At 34.5% G+C, this 25,298-nt stretch overlaps 1 protein-coding gene across 4 annotated transcripts in view; it reads left to right on the plus strand.

Moving 5' to 3' along the window:
* Positions 1–248: 248 nt before the first annotated feature.
* Positions 249–25,298, plus strand: part of LOC111064137 — a 34,950-nt gene continuing 9,900 nt past the window's right edge. The window contains exons 1-8 of one of the 4 annotated variants that reach the window (XM_039439837.1): positions 265–464; positions 9,900–10,037; positions 14,055–14,256; positions 15,745–15,803; positions 18,398–18,509; positions 20,297–20,435; positions 21,530–21,642; positions 24,423–24,553. In XM_039439837.1, coding sequence (XP_039295771.1) covers positions 348–464; positions 9,900–10,037; positions 14,055–14,256; positions 15,745–15,803; positions 18,398–18,509; positions 20,297–20,435; positions 21,530–21,642; positions 24,423–24,553 — 1,011 coding nt within the window. In that variant the 5' untranslated portion in view covers positions 265–347. Of the gene's footprint in view, positions 465–9,899; positions 10,038–12,598; positions 12,737–14,054; positions 14,257–15,542; positions 15,804–18,397; positions 18,510–20,296; positions 20,436–21,529; positions 21,643–24,422; positions 24,554–25,298 lie in introns of all 4 variants that reach the window. The other 3 variants (XM_039439838.1, XM_039439839.1, XM_039439840.1) reach the window with 3 other exon arrangements.

A 25,298-nucleotide genomic window follows, 5' to 3' on the forward strand; every position in this document is an offset into this window, starting at 1 on the left:
TTTCAAAAACGCCTTCTCTGATTGGTTCTCGTAAAGTTGATCACGGTTAAAATTTAACCGGCTTTTGTGCAACCGGGCCAAATGGGTCATTAAATGATCAAATTTTGATCTACATTCCAGCTAAATATGTTTGGAACGATATCTCAAAGTACATTGTTCGATACAAAGAACATCGACACTAACGATATCCAAAGTCGATATTCAAAAGTCAATGTTTTTTGTTGTCATGGTGATATCGACTTCCACCAGCTGTTTACAGTTTACCGTCTTTTTTTTGTTGGTTGGCTTGTGTACAAAAAGTATGTTAGCCTTATAATTTTATTTAGATTCTTTACAGGATTTTATTTATGAAATGGCTGAGGTTTGTAGTGTCTTTTATGCTCAGATTTTTAAACAGAAATGCGAAAAGTAGAGAAATGTCGAGAAAATCTTTCCACATCTGTGTGGATTTTGACGTTCATGCTGTAAGTACCTACCTACCTACCTACCTTGTCATAACCTATTTTTATGATGATTTTCTTTTTTCATCCTTTATAAAGGTTACTTGTGCTTTTCAATAATTACTTTGAAAATATTTGAAAGCAATATAATGTTTTTTGTAAAGTCTACTTCATTTATTGTTGAATTTGTAACCTACACATATAAGTACTCTGTATATATATATATATGCAGTTGTCGATTAGATTTTGCCGTGAGCAGACGCCAAGTTCAGGTGCTCTCTTATCTCCTATGAAATAGTTTGTTCGTTCTTGCGCCGTGCCTCTTGTTTAATATTGACTACTTTCCGTTTCCTAAACGTTCAGTTCAGGATTAATTTTAATTTTTCCATCACTTTCGAGCTCGTATTAAAGTGAAAAATGAGTGTCTGTGAAACCTGCAAATTCTCAATTAATCGACAGGCGAGGGACAAATTAGTCTGTTCTATTTGTAAGTCCATGTTCCATGGACAGTGTATTGGTGGCAAAAAAATGACTGATGCAGAATTAGAGATCCTGATGTCGAATTCTTGGTCGTGCAATAAATGTGAGGCTAAGTTACGCAGTCAACGAAATGATAACACAGTTGCAACGCCGGTGAAATCATCGCCAGGTAACGCTAGTACTCTGTCCGACGTATCAGCGGATTGCTTCAGGACAACTATGTCCGACCTTGAAAAAAAATTTGGTGAGGGTCAGGCAAGATTAGAACTTTCGCTTGAAACTTGTTTGAATAAGATCAGTGCAAATTCTGACACATTAATTAGGCTGGAGGGTATAATAAAGGCCCAGCAGGATATAATATTGCACTTAAAAACTGAAAACACTAAACTAAAAACAAGTGTAGAGGTGCTTAACGATAGGGTGGATTCACTCGAACAGTATGGCCGTAGAAACATGCTCGAGATACACGGGGTTCCTACTGTGCATGGGGAAAATACTAGAGACGTTGTGCTAGCCACGTGTAAAGCAGTCGGAGTTGACCTGGGTCCGGAGGCGATAGACAGCTGCCACCGCCTGCCCAAGGGGGCAAACCAACACTCCCCCGGGATCATCGTCAAATTCGTACGACGAGATGACGCGCACAAGGTACTAGATAAGAAGAAACACGTGAGGAGACTTTCCACTCGCGACGTCGGTTTTCAAGCGGAGGATCGCCCAGTGTTCATCAATTTGTCACTTACTCTGGTACGTAGAAAGATTCTATCGCAACTAAAGAAGCTCCAAAAAGAGAAGGATTTTAAATATGTGTGGGTGGATAGAGCAGGAAACATAAAAGTAAGACCAGTGGATAAGGGAAAAGTGTCAATGATTAACAGTGATAAGGATCTGGAAGCTTTTATTGCTGCTATGGTTTAAATTGATGATAGACTACGATTCCGTATGTTTTAAAGTGTTATTTATCCGTTGTTGGAAGAAATAAATTTGCTCCATGTGAAATAGTAAAAAATTTTTGAGATGGAATGAAATAAGCACAGCAGATTCACTTTGGTTGTTAAATGGCTTATCTTGGTGATTGATGTATATACTTAAGTATTAATAAGGCTATATTATGCTTACATATGAATCTATATAGATATGCACATGAAATTTACATTATATAAATCATGTACTCGTGCATGAAACTCTGTGTAAAGAAACATATTGATATTAAAATTGAAAACTCTTTAATCTAATGATTGCCAGGCAAATGTATGTGAATGAATTACTCTGATAAGCTGGGCATTACTATTATTATTATTGTGACTTCTGCAATATCCGACGGCTTATAGCTAAAACGTTTTCACAGTGCAGTTCAGAGATACCTTTTGCCCTGCAATTACAATAACAACTTATCAATAAATTCTTCTTTTTCGTTTCATTATCATTTATTGTTATCTCTTTCTTTCGCTCTCAGTGAAGTTAAGAATGACTAAGCTGTAGCCTACACTAGTATCCAATCTGTTATACTGCCTCCTGTAATTATTATGATAAGATTGCGTTTGTACAAATTCAGTTATCGCAATCAGATATCGGTGTTAGGTGCAATTATTGGTTGTGACAATTCAGATAGCGGTGGAGGCCGAAATAGCAATCTGATATTGTCTGTGGTATTTTTCTAGCTGCGTGCCAAACCCTGGAATTATCTTCAGAGTGATTCAGTGCTGTGAGTGCATGCATTATAGAATAATTGTGGGGGGCGATTGAAACAGTTTATTCAATGGTTTTTGCTATTACGATCACGGTGTCAGCTTGTTTTATTCCAAACTCCATTTCTACTCAACTTGCTTATTTATGCAACTCTGAACCCATTTCTTGTTATTTGGTTTAGCAAAAACTGCTTCTTTTGTTTAAATAATTCTCACAAATTTTTTTAATTTGAGTTTTCTGGATCCTTCTATGGGTTGGAAAGACCATTTTCTTGTTTAAAAGAGGCGCGGCGCGAAGTCGCAAGATTGGTAAATAACTTTACCCGCTCGGTTTAACATATTTTTTTATCTTCTTCCTTATTAACTTACTTTCTTTGTTTTTTTTTCTTTTTCATTACAATTAATATTATTATAAATTTTACAGAATAGTATTATACTCTTATAGAAAAATATATGTCAGTTCTTGAATGTGATGATGATCTCATAGGCTATCATGATACAAGTGAAATAGATGATTTATTCTCTTTCGAACCACATAACATAAGCAATAAAAACTTATTGAATTTTTTTCATACTAATATAAGAAGCCTGAATAAAAACTTTGAAGAACTGGTTCATTATTTAGGAAATATAAACTTCAAATTTCATATTATTGCCTCAGAAACGTGGAATTACGGATGATGCTCATTTCACTTACGGTCTTGAAGGATATAATGTTGTACAGAATAAAAGTAAACATTCAAAGTGTGATGGGATATGTTTATTTGTTGATAAAAATTTTCATTTTGAAATAATTGATTTGGATATCGAAGAATCGAATTCAATCTGTATAGTTTGTTCAATTGATAACATCAAATACACAATAATTTTAATTTATCGCTCTCCAGCTACCAACATTAATAATTTCATTTCAAGTCTAGACGCTTGTTTGAACAGAATGAAGGACACTACCAATGTAATTTTAATGGGCGATATAAATCTTAATATTTTAGAAAACAATAGTTTAACAAATGAGTACTTGAGTACTCTGCATATCAACGGATTTAAATCCTACATTAACAAGCCGACAAGGATAGTGAATGGAAATGGTACCTGCATAGACCACATATTTTTCAAGGAGGGGGGAAACATTAGAGACCTGCAGCGTGGCGTGATTATTAAAACTAACATAACAGACCATTACAGTGTTTCACTGCACTTGAGTGAAGCCTTGAAAAATAACGCGGTAGCAGGGGAATTATGGACCAAAACTGTAACTGACTTTGACGGATTAATAGCTGACTTACAGGTTGAAAACTGGGCTGATATTTACAACACCGACAATATCGATGCAATGGTTAGCAATTTCATAGAAAAATTGACACAACTCACAAATAAAAGAACAAAAACAATCAGATTAAGTAAAAAAAACAAACCAGTAAAAAAATGGATAACACCCAGTCTAGTCAATGCAATCCGAGAAAGAGACAAATTACACAGGAAGCTCTCACGACAGCCAAACAATATTGAATTGCAAACCCGCTACAAAAACTACCGGAATACTTTAAATAATTTAATAAAAAGGGCAAAAATAGATTATTTTAATGAGAAGTTCGATGAACATAGGAATAACGCCAAGAAAACTTGGGAATACATTAACGAGCTGCTGGAAATAAAGAAAAACACAAAAGAAATAAGCCTAGATGCAGATATACTCAACGATTACTTTGCTAACGTGGGTGTATCATTTGCCAGAAAAATATCAGGAAATGTAAGTGATATCCCAGTTCCTCGATCGCTATCAAATTCATGTCAGCACAGTATCTTTCTCAACCCCACAAACTCAAACGAAATAATGTCAATTATAAATCAGTTGAAAAACAAATCTACACCAGGACCAGATAACTTCACAGGACCTTTCATAAAAAAAATTTCTCACCACATAACTGGACCCTTAGAACATATATTCAACAAATGTTTAAATGAAGGATATTCCCAAAAAAGTTCAGAGAAGCCAGAATCATCCCAATACCTAAAACCGGAGATTTAAAAAAACCAGAAAATTATAGACCGATAAGCTTGATAAGTAACCTTTCCAAAATATTAGAAAAAATAATAAAAAACAGAATTATGAGTTTTTTAGAGAAAGAAAATATAATAAATGAAAAGCAATTTGGTTTTCAAAAAAATAAGTCTACTAAAGATGCAGTCATCCACTTGAACAAAATAATTTTTGACAATTTTAATAGCAATAGAAAAACTCTTGCAGTGTTCATGGATCTATCAAAAGCTTTTGATACGATACCTCACAATATATTATTAAACAAATTAGATAGGGCTGGAATTAGAGGTGCAGCAAATGATTTATTTTCTTCATATTTGACTGAAAGGAAACAATACCTACATCTTCAGGGTCAAACTGATATTAAATATACGTCAGGTTTCGGCTTGCCTCAAGGTTCTGTGCTTTCACCAGTTCTTTTTTTGTTATATGTGAATGACCTACTCAAACTAAACCTCCAAGATTGCACCACTCTGTCTTTTGCAGATGACACTGTATTGATCTTCAGCGGCAAAAGCTGGGTAGAAACTTTCAATATAGCCAATAGAAACCTAATAATTATTAGAAAATGGCTTCAAGAACATATCCTGACTTTAAACGCTGACAAAACTAAGTATATCACCTTTTCACCCAATATAACTGGACAACCAGCAACAGATTTAAATCTTAAAATAGGGACAACAAATAATAACAATGAAAACTCTACAGATAATACAGAAGCACAAAAAACATTAGAAAGGGTTCACACGATTAAATATCTTGGTATATTATTGGATCAACATTTAAAATGGAACAAACACATAGATTATTTGTGCTCAAAGTTGAAATACCTCATTTACATTTTTTACAAAATAAATAAAATAAAAAACATAGACATTATACGGAAAATTTACTTTGCATACGCTCACTCATTATTTCAATATATTAATGAAGTATGGGGAGCTGCTTATGATACACATCTGAAGAAATTATTTATCTTACAAAAACATATTATAAGAGCAGCATTAGGAAGACCTCGACTCTATCCTAGTAGGGACATTTTTCTTGAATTTAAGGTCCCTACAATAAGACAGAATTATATGAAAAATATAATACTCCATATCAATAAGAATAAATCTAATTTTCCTGCACACATAACACCCCATAATACACGTCCTAACAATAGATTCAACACAGAACTCATTAAGCTAACCATATGCAGGCATCAATTTACCTATTATTGCAGCTACATTATAAATAAAATTCCAAACGATTTTATAGATAAACAAATGACACGTAATTTAAGCAAAAGCATAGATTATTGGATTGAGCATAACATATTCTTCAAACTAGTTGTATAAAGTATAATATTGTATCCAACAAGCATTGTTACTAAAAACATTGAGCAATGGTTTTTTCATTTTCACGTTCTCGAACACGGTATTGTAAATGTTCCCTCATCATCTTTTTTTTTTATCGTATATTTTTATGTATTCCCTGTGTGAAATATTCACTTCATGATGGCCTCAAGACGTCACAGTGGTTAATTGGATTCTACTTTGTCATATAGTATGTACTATTCTTAAGTTTTTAATTTTTTTTCTGAGCCTTTGAGACTTTTGTATATTGCTGTAATACTTTCTTTAGCTCTTTTTATTTTAATTTTTATATCGCTTCTTACTTGACCTGAATTGAAGCAGAATAATTTAACCGCAACTCACTGCCAACACACAAGGACTCTTATGTTGGCAGTGCTGAATATTACATTGATTACATTGATAATTATTGTTGTGCAAGTTACAATAAATGTATATTTTTAGGTGATTGTATATTGCATACTTTAGTGATTGTATTGTACAAATATTTGTATGTGATTTTTGGCAATAAATTCAATTCAATTCAATATAGTAGATGTACTATATATGATGTATACTATATACACTGTGTACATATTATACTATTGTACACATAACCTATGAGGTAACACATTAATAACTATTTTGGAAATTTATTGAATTCAATTTCCTGATGCATATATTTCCAAAATAATGAATTATAGAGGAATATAGGGCATTTTTGATTAGGCTATTAGAAATATTTATTGAATATTTAAAATCATTTTAATGATCTCTTGTAAATCCTTTACATAGCTTTCCACTTCGGTAGAAATTTCATAGTTACGAACAAGTAATTTCGACAAAAATTGTTGACTACAATGAAAATCCTTGTGAAACACTTGTTCGTAACAAGCAAATCACTTGTAAACTTGTAGAAATTCATTGTAACTACAAGTTTACAATTCTGCTTTTGTGAAACGCTAGTAATCAGCTGTTCTCCAAAACCATGGTTGGCAACAAGACTTGTAACCTACTTGTACCTTTGTGAAACGGGCCCCTGAACTGTTACATTTTTTTTCATGTGTGTGTACGTGTTTTGATTTTTTGACGCCATCGATCCCACAATTGTGGGTAATGGATGAAGCTGAAGGTATTAAACGCGGCTTTACTCTCTTTATTTGTTGTAAAATGCTACTTAACAATTTATGCATTTATTCAACTATAATTCTAAATTTAATCTGCTTCTAAACTAGTGACTGTCATTTACTAAAATTCTTTTTTCAAACTTTGAAATGAGATTTTCAATTCTAGCCTAATCTGATACTCATAGGCCCGGTTGCTCAACAGCCGGTTAAATTTTAACCGTGATCAATTTTACAAGAACCAATCAGAGAAGGCGGGTTTGAAAAGACGGGATTGGTTCTGTGAAATTAATCACTGTTTAAATTTAACCGACATTTGTGCAACCGGCACATATTATATTGTAATTTGTAAAAAAGCGTGTATAACATTAGGGCATTAGAGTGTCAAGCAAGCTATAGTGAGGTCCACGTTATAATGACAGTATTTGATCAACTTTGGTTTTGCTATCTATCCTTGTCTATCATTCGACAAAGCCGGTGGTACTATCCTTTTCTAGGTCCACAACGGTGACAATTATGTTTTTGACAGTGTAGAAATATAATTAATGCAGAGAATCGGCATCGCTATTCTTCTATCTTTATCCACTGCCATTATAACGTGGATCTCACTATAGGACACCGCGGTGGTGTTCAAGTATTAAAAAATCTAGAGCTGCGTACACATATTCGCGCTCCCAACCCGCACCGAGCACGCTCCTCCCTCGTACCACCATCGGACCACAGTCGCTCCGCCCACGCACCCATCATGAACGTTACGGAAGATGTTAGATCTTCTCGCGTTCCCCGGTCGAACCACTGTTGCTCGCCGGTCGATCATCAATCGCTCTGCTGGAGCGACGTTCGGTTGCGGAGCAGAGCGAAAGTCTGTACGCACCACCTTAGGACACCAGTAAGACACCAATGGTGATTAAATGTCAAGCAATCTATGACACCGGTTTAGTTCAATAATTGTTGAAAATCTATGACACTACTAAAAAACAAGTGGTATCCAAGTGTCAAAAAGCTGGGACACCAGTAAACCACCAATGGCGTATCAGCAGTAACCGGGACGGTGACTTAACACCCAGGTATCAATCAATATGTAATGGAATTTCAATAAGTGTTTCTTTAGTAGATACAATATTCTATTGATTTGTTTCAAAAATATGATTATTATTAGACGAAAATTCAAATAAATGCCGTAATCATACGCTAGATTCAAGTTTATGTATTACATCCCTGATTAAGCTGATTTACGACTCACACTGGCGCACAAGGAATCTTCCTTTTGCCGGTGTTTTTACCTCACCTACTGTACTTATGCATGTGATCATAAATTGAATCTTCATTTTAAAACTATTGTTTGTAATGAAAAGGATATTATTTCGTTATTATATCTAATTAAATAAATGTATGTATCTTGGTTTAAGTGCAGTAGCATAACTTAACTTATATTTATTTTTTGTAAAGCTTTTTTGTATTTTGTTTTTGGCAAATAAAATTTATTCATTCATTCATTCAAATCCACCCCGAAGAATTCTTCTACTGCAAATATTGACAACAGGGTAAACAGCTAAGTCCACGTTATAATGGCAGTGGATAAAGATAGATGAATTGCGATGCCGATTCTCTCCATTAATTATATTTCTACACTGTAAAATACATAATTGGCATCGTTGTGGACCTAGAAAAGGATAGTACCACCGCCTTTGTCGAATGATAGACAAGGATAGCAAAACCAAAGTTGATCAAATACTGTCATTATAACGCGGACCTCACTATAGATGGAAATTCGATGAGCGCTACTATTCAAAAATTATTTGTCAGCCCGGGCTAACATCGAATCTCCATCTAGCTGTTTACCCTGTTGTCAATATTTGCAGTAGCAGAAGTCTTCGGGGTGAATTACAGCATTTAATTGGGATTTCCATATTAGCATTTGAACAAATGCTTCTTCCAATTCAAATCAAATTCAAATCAAAATCAAATCAAAATAATTTATTCTTCAAAAAACAAATTTACATTATAAAATACAACACTTTCACAAAACTTGTCCAACCTAATCCTTATATGACAATTTACAAGACACATTGAGAAGAAAAAATCCCTGCAAAGGTTTAACCTGAGCGCAGGAATGAGTCGCTATAAATAACATAATAACAATATCGAGGGAAACAGGATGTTGAAAAACTACTATATAAAATGAAAGAAATTAATATTAAATATACAGACAGTTAAAGTTAATTGCAATAATTCGTAAAAATAGAAATGTACAAAATATAAATTACAAATATTGAACAGCAGCACAACTCAAATCTCATATGTCTCTTTATTCTCATCTGTAGACATTTGTACATGGTCTAGCCGGGTACATATTTCCAAACAGTGCACTGGAACATATATGATTAGCGTAATTGATTATGTTGTATTTTTCCTATTGGTGCAATAAATAAATAGTTGATACTGATAATAATTCCACTTAACACTTGTGAATTGTACCGACTAGACCATCTTCAAATATCTTGATTACAGCATTTATTTTAATTTTTGTCTAATAATAATAATTAATTCATTAGCTTTTGAATAATTGCAATATCTCAGTAATTTTCATCTGTTAAAAATATTATTTATTTATTTATCACATTGTGTACAAGTACTTAACATGAGGAAAGGCACAACAGGCTCATGCCCAAAACTGTCCCATTTCAATTTATATATATTTATATTATATATATTGTAATCTTTAGTTTTTTTACATACCTAGTTTAATTTTTACTTGTTTCATGTTAAAACTGTTTTATATTTATATCCTCTAGGTAACATGTCCAGGAGTATGGCTGTGCCCAAAAGGGCGTATAGAGTTGAGAATAGCCATGCTTGGTCTCTCAGTTAACACCAAGGCGATTGCTCCATCATTCCCGCTCCTGTTTCACGAGAAATTCCGATTTCATAAGGTGAACAGATTAATAAATTAATGCTATTGGGTATTGTTGAAGGAAGAGGCCTGACTGATAACTCTTAGCATACACGTAATACTGTAAACTAGACTTCTAAAAAAGTTTACTTTACGCCTAAAAAGCGTACAACCTTTGACTATAGAAAGAAGGTTGTTCTTTCTATAGAAGAAGGTTCTTTCTATAGTCAAAGGTACAACAGACTTTGGCTCATGACTTATATTATTAAAATTAATATTATTATCTGTTTCACAATAAAATTTTCACTCTGAATTAAGTCAGGTAACGTATGTAGGCTACTATAATATAGTGTATAGCAGCATATTAATTTGAAGCCGGTTTGCCGGCATTTTCACAACAAAATATTGCTCTGAAATCATAGAGAAAACATTCGAAGATTCAATCTTGAGTGGGCCTAATGTTTTCTCTATATGGTTCAATATTAAAGAAAAATTATCTAAAAGTTTTAATAATGAAATACGGAAAAATTACTAGGAATTTTTTAGTCAAGGCTGAGTTTCACCAGTAGGCTTACCTTAAACTTCAGATCTCTGCTGTATTTTCTTGTTATTATAGTTGATTGTATTGCATTAAGAAGTGGAATTCGATAATAAAAAGAAACAATTATTACTCTACCTCACTTTTAAATATTGATACAATTATTGTACTTTGATTTCAAATTCGATTCTTCACTTTTAAATACTTGCGATACGTACCTTTCTGACAATGGACAATGCAGCCATTGTATTCATTGTTTGATATCAAAAACACAATAATATTAAATTATTAAACAGTAATTTATAAAATATATTATAGACATAATACCGCGATTCACGATACATAATTATATAGATTATTACAGTCGTTATGAGATTATCTCTCTATGACTTTTGTGAGATCGGGATCGGACACGATCAGCTGTTATTCAAGGTCATTTTACAGCCCTAGGGCCGTAAAGTTTTACCGGCCTGGTCGGAAAACAATCACTTTCGGCCTCCATATGACGCACGTAAACCAGCTCATTACATCCAAGTGTGGCGAAAAAATTTTTTCGCCCCACTTGGATGTAATGAGCTGGTTTACATGCCTCATATGGAGGCCGAAAGTGATTGTTTTCTGACCAGGCCGGTAAAATTTTTACGGCCCTAGGCTGTAAAATAACCTTGAAGTCAGCTGATTCTGATTTGATGTGAACGTGTTTACAAAATAGTTTATGAAACGGAATCAGTTTATGCTTCTAGAATTGAATAAAGTTTTTGCAATAAGATACTATCATTTTATTTGGATGAATGAAATACAAATGAGATATTATAAACTATTCAAATTCAATTTTCAGAGTATAATAGAATCTAACCTCAAACCTCCTAGTACAGCGTTTATCACGGAACATGGTGGATAAACGGAATCATTTTATGCTTCTAGAATTCAATAAAGTATTCTGTAATAATATACTGTCATTATAACGTGAACCTCACTATAGATGGAAATTCGATGAGCGCTACTATTCAAAAATTATTTGTCAGCCCGGGCTAACATCGAATCTCTATCTATTTGGTAGAGAGTTAGTGGGGAGGATATTTTTAATATTCTTTCCGAAGAATGGACATTGATATGTCCAAAGCTCCGCCAATTTATGTAGATGCATAACAATATGATTATTATCTATAGTTATTATATAACAAATTGCTTTTTCATATCATATACAGTTCAATAATTATTTTCTTAGTCTATACTATGTAAATTCATCTATAATTCTGCTGTATTGTAAGCTATTGTATGTAAGTGTATAAGCCAGTATATATTGAAATCTACATAAATAAAGTACTCAATCAATCAATCTAGCTGTCTACCCTGTTGTCAATATTTGCAGCAGCAGAAGTCTTCGGGGTGAATTACAGCATTTATTTGGGATATCCATATTAGCATTTGAACAAATGCATCTTACAATTTATTCCCATCTGTAGACATTTGTACATGGTCTAGCCGGGTACATATTTCCAAACAGTGCACTGGAACATATATGATTGGTGTAATTGATTATGTTGTATTTTTCCTATTGATGCAATAAATAAATAGTTGATACTGATAATAATTCCACTTAACACTTGTGAATTGTACCGACTAGACCATCTTCAAATATCTTGATTACAGCATTTATTTTAATTTTTGTCTAATAATAATAATTAATTAATTAGTTTTTGAATAATTGCAATTAATATTTTTGTTTTTTATCAGTTTTAAATATCAAAATTCAAAATTTTTAGTTTAGTTATTAGTTTTGAAGTGGAAATTGGACTTTTTGAAGTGAAAGTGAAATCTTAACCTTATTCTTTTTTGAAACTTTTATTTGTTAAAATTTGGGAGAAGACAGTTTTGGGCTATGCCTGTTGTCTTCTCCCAATCATATTATATTTATTATAATTATGATCTGTAATTGCCAATGAAATAAATAAATATCTCAGTAAAAATATTATATTGTAATCTGTAGTTTTTTTTAACTACCTAGTTTAATAACTTTTACTTGTTTCATGTTAAAACTGTTTTATATTTATATCCTCTAGGTAACATGTCCAGGAGTATGGCTGTGCCCAAAAGGACGTATAGAGTTGAGAATAGCCATGCTTGGTCTCTCAGTTAACACCAAGGCGATTGCTCCATCATTCCCGCTCCTGTTTCACGAGAAATTCCGATTTCATAAGGTGAACAGATTAATAAATTAATTTGTTATATGTTTTTCAATAATATAATTTCATTGTAAAAATTGAAATATCTATGTACCCTTTTCCAGTTTACTTTATTATTTTATTAAACCGTACAAAGAAAGTCAATATACAGGGTGTCCCACCAAGGTTGTACCAGCCGTTGACCATACATTTTACTCGACATTTCTGACAAAAAATGTTCAGTAAACTTTTTTCCTATCGACCTTAGTTTTCGAGATATATCGATTTTTCGATATTTTCAGAATATGCCTACTCCCGGTCATTAAATACTCAATAACTGGAAAACTACTGGTCTTCTTATCCTGTCTTCTTATCCTTATTCTTCCTCACTCCTGTCTTCTCCTTATTCTTCTCCTCTCCTGCTCTCTTCTTCTCCTCCTCATTCTTCTTCTCTTCTCCTTATTCTACTCCTTCTAATTATTATTTTTTTTTTACTTCTGTCTTTTCTTATTATTCTCTTCGTGTCTTCTTCTCCATTCCTGTCTCCTTATTCTTATTCTTCTACTTGTTCTCATGATTCACCTTTTCATGTGTGACTTATTTTCAAAGAGTCAAGTGAAGCTCTATTTTATCTTATATTTTATTCAATTTGACTGCAACTGTTTTTTAAAATACGGCTTCTCTGATTGGTTCTCGTGGAGTTAATCACTGGGCCCGTTCTGTGTACATGGAATGTGGTAAATTGTCCGATTCACAATTTACCAGGTTTAAAAGTTCCACGTTCCATGGGAGGAATTTTGACAGATTCTGTACCAGAAACCTGTTCCAGTTCCAAAATCCTGCCCCACAGTCGAAGTGTGGTAAATTGTCCGACCTGGTACAGTTCCAACTATCTGAGCTCTCATTGGTCGATTATTGTAGTCTGCTTGCTTCTCTGCGCATGCGCTGATAGTTTGTTCACCATAGCATAGCATAGAATACATAACCAACAATATGATGTTTGATAACCATTCATTAAATGAATTTTTCTCGATAGAAAATTTGAGAGTAATGGAATAAAAGGAATTTACACTTTTCTAGACGGTAGGTTTGTAAAACAGCCTTTCTTCATTCACGCAGCTAGTAAACGACACAGTTTAGTGTAAATCAACTTTATATGTGCGCGCCAAAAGCTTGAACCAACGATTTTGAAATGGCGTTCCATGGGAACATTTTGCACTAGTCACGTGATGGAACAATTTACGATTGGAACTGGAACAATCTACTGTACACAGAACGTACACACTGTTAAAATTTAACCGGCTTTTATGCAACCGGGCCTATTTGTTACACAATTTCAATCAATTTTCCACAGATGCTACGCTCAGTAAACAGTCTGACAGCACTACAGGGTGTGTTAAAATCACGCAACCTGCACATCCAACTGTTGCATACTACTGTGCCACCCAAAGGAGGGGGTAAGCGGTGTCAACGTGTTGGTTCCGGCTGCACCACGGTTCTGGCCACTTTCCGGTCACCCATCCAGGATGTGTTCTATCCACCGTCGCCTGCCTCACATCGAAAAACAAGAAAATCATTGTTCCTTCTAGAGTGAAAACTGTACATTTCCAAATCTTTCTAAGGGCAAAGCCATAAGAGTCCTAATTTTAGACGAGTCAGCAGGGCATGAAGCTCCACGATAGGCTGATATCAGCTGATTCACCAACGCGAATCCATTCAGCCAATTGGAGAGCTTCCTGCCTTGCCGACTTGTCTGAAAAACGCCACATGAGGCTTGGCTCTTAATCTTCTACCTCTTCTCCTAGTTCTCCTCTCATGTCTTCCTCTACTTCTTCTTCTTCTCTTATCTTCTCTTTATTCTTCTCCTTCTGTCCTTTTCTTCTCCTTCTCTTCTTCCTGTGTTCTTCTCCTTATTCTTCTCCACTTTTCTCCACTTCTTCTTCTTTTTCTTCCTCTCCTCCTCCTCTTCTTCTTCCTGTCTTCTTCTCCTTATTCTTCTCCACTTCTTCTTCTTCTTTTTTTTCTTCTCCTCCTCCTCCTCCTCCTCTTCTTCTTCCTGTTTTCTTCTCCTCATTCTTCTCCACTCCTGTCTTCTTATTCTTCTCCTCCTGCCTTCTTCTTCTCCTTATTCTTCTCCTCTCCTGCCTTCTTCTTCTCCTCATTCTTCTCTTCTTGCCTTCTTATTCTACTCATACTGTCCTTTTCTTATTATTCTCTTCCTGTCTTCTTCTTCTTTCCTGTCTCCTAATTCTTATTATTTATTTATTTTTAATTTTCACAAAGTAGCACAGATTGGGAGAGAAAAACTAAGGATACTCCTTGTACTATTTCTTTCCCAAATTCAGATAACATTTTAAGAGTCCGAAGTAGGGTTATGGTTTCACTTTTCTAAAATTTAGTCCATTTTCATTAAAAAACAACGACAAACTAAGAATTTTGAAGGTTAAAAACAGAATAAAAAACAAAAATATCACACTCAAATCACCATTAATTTGAACATTTTTCGTAATTTGACAAAATTTAGAGCCAGAAAGAACACAATAATTATTCTTCTACTTGTTCTCCTGATTCACTTTCTCATGTGTGACTTATTTTCAAAGAGTCAAGTGAAGCTCTATATTATCTTATCCAGCATTCAATTCGACTGCAACTCTATGTGCCGGTTGCGTAAAAGCCGGTCAAGTTTTAACCGTGGTTAATTCCACGAGAACCAATCAGAGAAGCCGTCTTTTCAAAAACGCCTTCTCTGATTGGTTCTCGTGGCGTTAATCACGGTTAAAATTTAACCGGCTTCTGTGCAACCGGGTTAATTTGTTACATAATTTCAATCAATTTTCCACAGATGCTACGCTCAGTAAACAGTCTGACAGCACTACAGGGTGTGCTAAAATCACGCAACCTGCACATCCAACTGTTGCATACTACTGTGCCACCCAAGGGAGGGGGTAAGCGGTGTCAACGTGGTGGTTCCGGCTGCACCACGGTTCTGGCCACTTTCCGGTCACCCATCCAGGATGTGTTCTATCCACCGTCGCCTGCCTCACATAACCTCAATGTCGGCACAGATGTGGATCTACTTCTGAAGCCTACTAATTGTTTTCCGGTCAGTAGTAATTATTTATTTTCATAACCACATTATTTATTGATTGATACAATAAGTACATCATACAAATGATAGGGAGAGAAAAAATGAGGTAACCTTGTGCTATTCCTCTCCCAAATTTAGATGAGGTTACACATAGTCCCAAATAGGTTGAGTCTTGTAGTTGTTCACTTCACAAAATTCCAGTCCTTAATAATTCTCACAATGTAGATTTATTTTATCATTTTTTCTATCTTTATCCACTGCCATTATAACGTGGACCTCACTATAGATTAGATTATAGTTCTTTATTCATGTATGTTACAATATAATAATACTGGCTTATACCCTAATTTACATCAAATGACCGTATTGTTGATTATTCAACGAATTCTATAAGGTATAATAAACTAATCAATCATAATGAAGATTGAATGCAATTTGAATAACGATAATATAATATTCTGTTGCAACTACATAAATCGGCGGTGTTTCAACAAAAACATTATATAAAATAATATCCTTTTCCATAAACACACAAACTATAATAATAATAATAATAATAATAATATCGAGGCTGGCTCAGGTCTGGTGTCAGAGTTTTCAGGTCGCAGCTGATCAATTTCAGGGCCTCTGACATGACCTAACGACTGCTTTTTAGGCAGCCGGGACCAACGGTTTAACGTGTCCATCCGAAACACGGGAGTGGCCCGAGATAAATATCTTGCCCGGGCCGGGATTTGAACCCGGGCCTCTGAATCATAAAGCCAGCATCTGATCCACTCGGCTACGGCCACTCCTACAAACTATAATGGGGTCCACGTTATAATGGCTGTGTTTGATTAGCAATGATATTGCTATCCTTGTCTATCATTCAACAAAGCGAATAGCGCTGTCTCTTTCTCACTTTGCTCTGTTGCCAGATCGTCTTTTAACAATGTAGAATTAATTAACAAAATATTTCATCTTAGTTATAAAAATTCATTATGAAATTATTTAAAAATATAATTTCTTGCTTTTTAATGGATATTTGTTCATTGAAAAAGAAATAGTATTGTTTCTTATGGGAGTGTTCACATAGCCTATTTGTAGTCTGCTAATGTGTGAACCATAGGTAAAAGATAGCACAAGAATATATCCCACGGTAAAGGACGTTTATGATACAAATTTGAAGCAGATTTTTCGTTAACTCAAGCCAATTACTGTTGACTATTGGCTATTATTACTGTTTAGTTGGGAGTGTAAGAGTGTAAGAACGGCACAGTATGTGAGACTACCAGCGGCACATAGCTTCACCAAAAACAAATACTATAGTGGGGTCCACGTTATAATGGAAGTGTTTGATTAACAATGGTATTGCTATCCTTGTCTATCATTCAACAAAGCGGATAGCCATATCTCTTTTCCACTTTGCTCTGTTGCCAGATCGGCTTTCAACAATGTAGAATTAATAATCAACAATATATTTCATATTGATTATGAAATCATTGAAAAATATATTTCCTTGCTTAATAAAATATAATTGATTATTTCAAACGAGAATGAACAGCTGATATTACATCAATAAACCTGTATCAGCTACCGTCTATAGAAGATATTGACAAGACAGTGAGGATCAGCAACGTTGATCTCCTATCTTTCTCCACTGCCATTATAACGTGGACCTCACTGTAGCACTCAGTAATATCATAGAGAAACAATAGCATAGGTAGATATCCCATGGTATAGGGCGTTTATGTCACAACTTTTACTGTTATCTCAAGCCGATTACTGTTGATTATTGTCGAATTCTACTGTTTTGTTAGGGTGAGAGTGTATGAACGGCACAATAAGAGAGACTACCAGCGTCACATAACTTCACGGGAAAGAACTACGTGGATTATCAGCTTGGGATAACAGTAAAAGTTGCGACATAAACGCCCTGTACCATGGGATATCTACCTATGATATTGTTTCTCTATGGTAATATAGATATAGGCCAATTCTAGTCTGGGAAATGGAAAATCTCTAGTAATATTGATAGTTCAAATTATCTCAGATCTATCAATAAAATTATGAAATCGAAAAGGTAACCGTTTCATTTATCAAAATGTATTAAAGCTACAGTTTTGGGCTTAGCCTGTTGTTCTCTCTTGATCATTATTCTTTTCATTTATTACTATGTGATCCTCGTATTATTCATTTAATTTATTTATTCATTCGTGGACAGAATCACAACTCATATAAATATGATTAGGAAGGAACAACAGGCATGGCTCAAATCTATTCCATTCCCAAATTTTGATAAATTAATAAATTGTCCAAAAAATTGGTTATGTTTCTACTGTAAAACGTTCAAGTTTAATTTTCGCCCACAAATATATATAAGCTAAACATTTTGAATTTGGAGAAATTAAAACACCTAACTATATTTAAATATAACACTTAATTATCACTTCATATTGAATTAATCAAGTTATTTTATAAAATTTTGAACCCAAAAATACACACACAACTTCTCTCACTAAGCACAGCTGTTTTTGTGATTTGTGTCTGTAAAATCGTATAAACGAATCAAAAATTTTCCCTAATTTATTTAGATGATGTAGATGTTGAACTGTAATTATCTGTTGCAGGGTATAATATCGCCAAAAGCTGAGATCTCAACGCGGGTGGTGATTGAGGAGGTTGTGAATTACTGCAGTCCTGAACGGGTCATCAATCCAGTCACTGTCTCATCAAAGGCAGGTACTTTACAAATTCAACAAGTCCAATAAATATTTATCAAGTAATAAGTGCCAGCACAAAATATCATTACCTCATATGAGAGGCTTTTGTTCTATTTAGAATGTCAATAAAGCTTTATTATTATTATTATTATTATTATTAATAAGTGAAGAATGGGAAAACTAGTAGTTCTGTGAACAGTAGACCTCACGCAGTATTCTCATCCACCAAGTACCTGATTGAAACTATAGAACTTATGGAAATACAGCAATAGACTGGCTTCTCCACACATCTGTGTAATCACTTGTCAGCTGATTTATGATGAATAATTCTATAGTCTGATTTTTACTCTAATATTGGCGTATGAAGGAGGCTCCTTTTCCTTTCATATTATCCTTGAAATGCAAAATTTCCAAAAACCTTGTATATACGTCGACGCGCAATTAAAAAAGGGACATACCTGGCAAATTTCATGAAAATCTATTACCGCGTTTTGCCGTAAATGCGCAACATATAAACATTTAAAAAACATTAAGAGAAATGCCAAACCGTCGACTTGAATCTTAGACCTCACTTCGCTCGGTCAATGAATGTGAAAAGTAATCTAATAATACGGTATTATTAATACATCAATAGCAGCTTCAACACAAAGATTCGATGGATTGAGTTCATCCTTCAATTCAATTTCAATTGTTCTTCAATTCAATATCTATTTCTAAGGGCCGGTTTCCGAGCTCGGAATTGAGCCAAGTTCTAGACTTTAAACAGCTGGAGTCAGAAAATTGGCTTTCCAAAACGGGGCGTGGTCGCAGTCCACGTTTAAATTAAGTTTAGAAAAACTAGAAAATTGAACACATAATAAAATAAAGAGAAAATAGTGTAAAGTTTCAGGTATTTTGAATTATTTAGGAGTGTTTCATTTCGTCAGGGAAAAACGTTTCCAATTATAGAAATGAGAAAGTAAAGTTTATCATAAAAACTGCGACTACGCCCCGTTTCGGAATGCCAATTTTCTGACTCCAGCTGTTTAAAGTCTAGAACTTAGCTAAATCCCGAGCTCGGAAACCGGCCCTTAGAAATAGATATTGAATTGAAGAACAATTTAAATTGAATTGAAGGATAAACTCGATCCATCGAATCTTTAATGTGTTGAAGCTGAATCCCGAGCTCGGAGACCGGCCCTTTATGTGTTATGTTTGATGAAGTTAAAACACGTGAATAAGTGTTTATTTTTGACACTCATATATGTCAACCCCTATGTCAAGGACCGATTCAGGTCAATCACAGTTATCTACTATAGAATGTGGTGGAAAAAGGAACTTGGCAACTATGCTGTCATATCATTAAGGCTCAACTAACACTTACGCGACTCAGGTGTAGAAGAGACTCGAGTCTAGTTGAGAGCATGTGTTTTCAAATGGTGACGTCGCAGAGACTAGAGTGGACTGGTCTGAGTGTCACCATTTGGAAACACATGCTCTCAACTAGAGTCGAGTCTCTTCTCGACCTGAGTCGCATAAGTGTGAGTTGAGTATAACACTGACTATAATGGTTCGTACAGACTTACGCTCTGCTCCGCAAACGAACGTTACACGAGCAGTTCGCAAGATGATCATCTTGCGAACCTCTTGCGAACATATTGCGTAACGTCTCGTGTAACGTTCATGCTCGTGTTCGTAGCGCGTATATCTGTACGCACCTAAAGGTGAATCTGACCGTAGTTTTTCACTCATCTTGAAATATGTTAGTTGTTGAATATGATTTTAAATCTACTCAAAGTTTGATTCTTAATTTTATTTTTTTCACAGAGAATAGGACAGAAGATGTGAGTCCATTAGTAAGACAGAGAGCGGTATGTCATTCAGATACCTGCCAATGTTGTGACTGTTATAAAGCAAAGAAGAACTCCAATGTGCAGACTCCGTTCCTCATTGGTCCATTACCCAGGTAATTTCTATAGTGATAGTCACTTTTAACTGTCATAACCTCTAGACTGTGTATTCCAAATTAAGGTTTAGAACAGTTTTGGGCAAATGCCTGTTGTTTTTTTACCTGGATTGTATTTGTATACTAGCTGGCCCGGCGAACTTCGTACTGCCAAACAGATAATGCATCTCATGACAAACTTTAGCTGGATGCACACCTGAGGAGGCGCGATGCGGCATTTTGCATCCAGGTGCTTCTTGCTTATTGGTTTGAATGGAACAACTCACACACACTGAATCGGGCATGGTGTGGAACGGTGTGATAAGGTAATCTCCATAAGATCAACACTTTGTATCACCAAGCCGCGCCTCCTCAGGTGTGCTTAGTCTTCGCTTAATCTGATGCACTATATTTTTATGAAAATTATCCATCAATCAGTATTTTATTGACCGAGCGAAGTGAGGTCTAAGATTCAAGTCGACGGTTTGGCATTTCTCTTAATGTGTAAATGTTTATATGTTGCGCATTTACGGCGAAACGCGGTGATAGATTTGCATGAAATTTGACAGGTATGTTCCTTTTTCAATTGCTCGTCGACGTATATACAAGGTTTTTGGAAATTTTGAATTTCAAGGATAATATAAAAGGAAAAAGGAGCCTCCTTCATACGCCAATATTAGAGTAAAAATCAGACTATAGAGTTATTCATAAATCAGCTGACAAGTGATTTCACAGATGTGTTGAGAAGCCAGCCTATTGCTGTATTTCCATAAGGTCTATAGTTTCAATCAGGTACTTGTGGATGAGAATACTGCGTGAGGTCTACTGTTCACAGAACTACTTGTATAAGGAACGCCAAATTTTTAATGTGTGTCCCAATATACTTCCTTTCGGGTTCCTTTCTTTTCATGTCACTTCTAAAAACGTTTCACCTCATAAAAACTCCAAATTCTAGAAAACTAATGAAACTTGTTATTCAGTGCTCAAACTTTGCTTTATATCCCTTTGAAATGGATTAACTTACAGTAAATGAAAATACTGAATTTTTCAAGTGAAATCTTTCACAGTTTTTTTTATGTAAAATTAGATTCAATTATCATTTTCTCTATTTACAGGAGACCAGGGTTTCGGCCTAAACAACATAAACGGCTGACTAAAACTAGAAACAGATCTGCAGCTATTGAAAGCAAAAAGCTCAGAGAAGAGAAAGAAGATATTGTACCGCACAGTAAGTTATGATAATATTTGAAACTGTAATTGGAAATAGATTGATGTCTTCTCCCAAATCAAATATAGTGTCAAGTAAATAAATCTTTTTTGGACACTTTGTAAAGGCATAACTGGCCGAAACTGGTTGTGTATTCAGCAGAAGAATAGCTGAAAATAGATAAGACATTGCATTTATTCGAATGCTAATCGATATAGTATATTTCGCACCTAGAGCAGAAAATGAGATTTTTCCGGCTCGAAATCGATTTTCAAGTCCGAGGCCGTAGGCCGAGGACTAGAAAAGATTGAAAGCCGGAAAAACACTTTTGCCCGTGGTGCGAACGCTATTTTTCGCCACACACAAAAATAAATAATATATATAAAATAATAATTACATTATTGTAATTCCTAACACTTAGCAGAAAAACAGATACTGAAAATTTGAAAAAAGAAGAAAGGAAGATAATTAGAAAAATACTTGGACCAAGAAAGACCGAAGATGGTTATAGACTACAGAAAACAGCCAAAGTTGAAGAATACTCTAACATAGAAGCAGACATCAGGAAAATGAACCAAATTTTGCTCAGCGTCTTCCATCTGGGAGCTTGACGGCTAATAATAATAATAATAATAATAATAATAAAATAATAATTGTTTTACTAAGCACTTCCGAAAGCAGAAGTGGAAGGTCATAGCTCTAGCAAATCTGAGGTAATCTGAATATCAGGAAATTGTCCAAGTATTTTTATTTTTCATCCTGATTTGTCAAAATAACCTAAAAGATTATGTTCAATTATGTGGGAGGTTGAGTTTATAATTTTTATTCTTTCAAATGACAATAAAATGATATTATTATAAATGTTTTAATTATTGAATAATGAACACAAATAATGAAAAGTTTTTTGATCAGCTGTTTTATGATCACCTTTCTTAGTTCCATGTTAGCGGCTGGAAAGGGTACTCTTTCCGGACTCTGCCGGAAAGAAACCTGTTCTGACGTCAGACGAGAGTCGTCTGCAAACAATGTCTTTCAGATCAACTTAGGGACTGGAAAACAGCTGCTTTCTGTGCAGTGTGGCGAAAAATAATTATTATTAAACGAAATTCTAGTAGGCCTATCATAGAGAAAAGATAGCATAAGAAGATATCCCATGGTATAGGGCGTTTGTTTCAAATTTCACTGTCAACTCAAGCCGATAGTCCTAGTAGTTGTTTTTGGTGAAGCTATGTGACGCTGGTAGTCTCTCATACTGTGCCGTTCTTAATGAATTAACAAAATAATTATGAAGTATTCTAATTAATTATTAATTCAACATTGTTAAAAGTCGATCTGGCAACAGAGCAAAGCGAGAAAGATATAGTGCTATCTGCTTTGTTGAATGATAGACAAGGATAGCACAACCATTGCTAATCAAACACTGACATTATAACGTGGACGTCACTATAGTAGTTATCTTTCGTGAAGCTGTGTGACGCTGGTAGTCTCTCATACTGTGCCGTTCTTACACTCTCACACTCCCAACAACACAGTAATAATAGACAGTAGTCGGCGTGAGTTGACAAAAACCTGCTTGAAACTTGGAACATGAACGAGCTAGGCCTATACCATGGGATATCAACTTATGCTAATACCCTATAGGCTATTCTTTCCACTATAAAATGGAAATCCTAAAGTTAAATGCTGTAAATCACCACGAAGTCGTCTGCTACTGCAAGTTATCTTTCGCAATTAGGAGGTACCGGGTTCGATTCCGGGGCTGGCAAACAATTTTCGGATAGTTGCTCTCATCGAATTTCCATCTAGCTGTTAACCCTGTTGTCAATATTTGCAGTAGCAGAAGTCTTCGGGGTGATTTACAGCATTTAACTTTGAATTTCTGTTTTATAGTAAAAAGAATAGTCTATAGCCCTATAGGGTATTAGCATAGTAGTAAGATAGCATTAGTTTATATCCAATGGTATAGGCAGTTTATGTTCCGATTCTCACTGTTAACTCCAGTCGATTACTGTCTACTACTGTCTATTATTACTGTGTTGTTGGGAGTGTAAGAACGGCACAGTATGAGAGACTACCAGCGTCACATAGCTTCACGAAACAGAACTACTAGGACTATCGGCTTGAGTTAACAGTGAAATTTGGGACATAAATGACATATCATGGGCTATCTTCTTATGCTATCTTTTCTCTATGGTATCAAAACACGTGATACAATATCAACAAAATATGATACAGTATCATCTCAACTTGACACACAGCACCAAAATTTGATACAAAACTTCCAAACTTTGAATGAATTCTACAAACCATGGGAGATTGGGATATCTTCTTATGCTACCTTTTCTCTATCACCACACATTATACAGTATCAGCACAATATGATACAGTATCATCTCAACTCGATAAACAACACCATAGTTTTATACAAAACTTCCAAACTTTGAATGAAATCTACAAACCATGGGATATCTTATTATGCTATATTCTCTCTATCACCAAACATGATACAGTATCAGCACAATATGATACAGTATCATCTCAACTCGATACACAACACCATAATTTGATACAAAACTTGCAAACTTTGAATGAATTCTAAAAACCATGGGGATATCTTCTTATGCTATTTTTTTTCTATGGTAGTCTTACTAGTAATTTCTGTGGAAAATCTCTTTATCTGATTAAAAATTGAAAATTTGTGTCCTCTTCAACTGTTGTTTTTGTCTCTATCTGGATTCTTCTGTGAGAATAATTTGTATCTATTTTGATAAATTTGTATCAAATATTTTATCTTGTTTCAGTTAACTGTAATTGTGATCCACCTGAAGATGAGGAAGGCTCAACTGTATGCAAATGTATTCTCTGCAGAAAATACAAAGATTACTTTCCTTCAGGGGATTATTCCTCTTCTGAATTGGACAATAAACCTAAGGTCAGTTGATTTATTCATTTAATTATTTATTTATTCATTTATTTATTTTTTTTTATTTATTTATTTATTCTTATAGCTTTTATGGGCAGAGAGATCCTTTTAGATATTCTGCTTTGCCGTATTACCCAATGTCATTTATCTACCCTAATGTTATTTACCCTATCAACACTCATGTCAGGTTAGTTTATCACGTTTTCATGATGCTATTTCATAGTCTATTATTGGTAAGCTATAATGAGGTCTCCGTTATAATGGCAGTGTTTAATTAGCAATGGTATTGCTTTCCTTGTCTATCATTCAACAAAACTGATAGCGCTGTCTCTTGCTTTGCTCTGTTGCTAGATCGTCTTTAATCAATTTAGAATTAATAATTGATTAACAGAATATTTCATCTTAATTATGAAAATTCATTATAAAATTATTGAAAAATATAATTTCTTGCTTAATAAAATGTAATTGATTATTTTAAACGAGAATGAACAGTTGATTTTACATCAATAAACTTGTCTATAGAAGGCATTGACAAGACAGAGGATCGGCAACGTTGTTCTCGTATCTTTCTCCACTGCCATTATGACGTGGACCTCACTATAGTCAACTAGATTATCCACTAGCATTAGGCTACAAATTTTAAGTTGAATTGTGAATTAAGCAAATCACCAAATCACATTTTTTATAAATTATCACAAATTATACGTCTCATTATAATGTTTACTTTATCGTCCATCATCTATCCTATCTCTCA

This window comes from Nilaparvata lugens, chromosome 13, assembly GCF_014356525.2.
Source record: "Nilaparvata lugens isolate BPH chromosome 13, ASM1435652v1, whole genome shotgun sequence".
In the NCBI taxonomy this organism is placed as follows: Eukaryota; Metazoa; Arthropoda; class Insecta; order Hemiptera; family Delphacidae; genus Nilaparvata; species Nilaparvata lugens.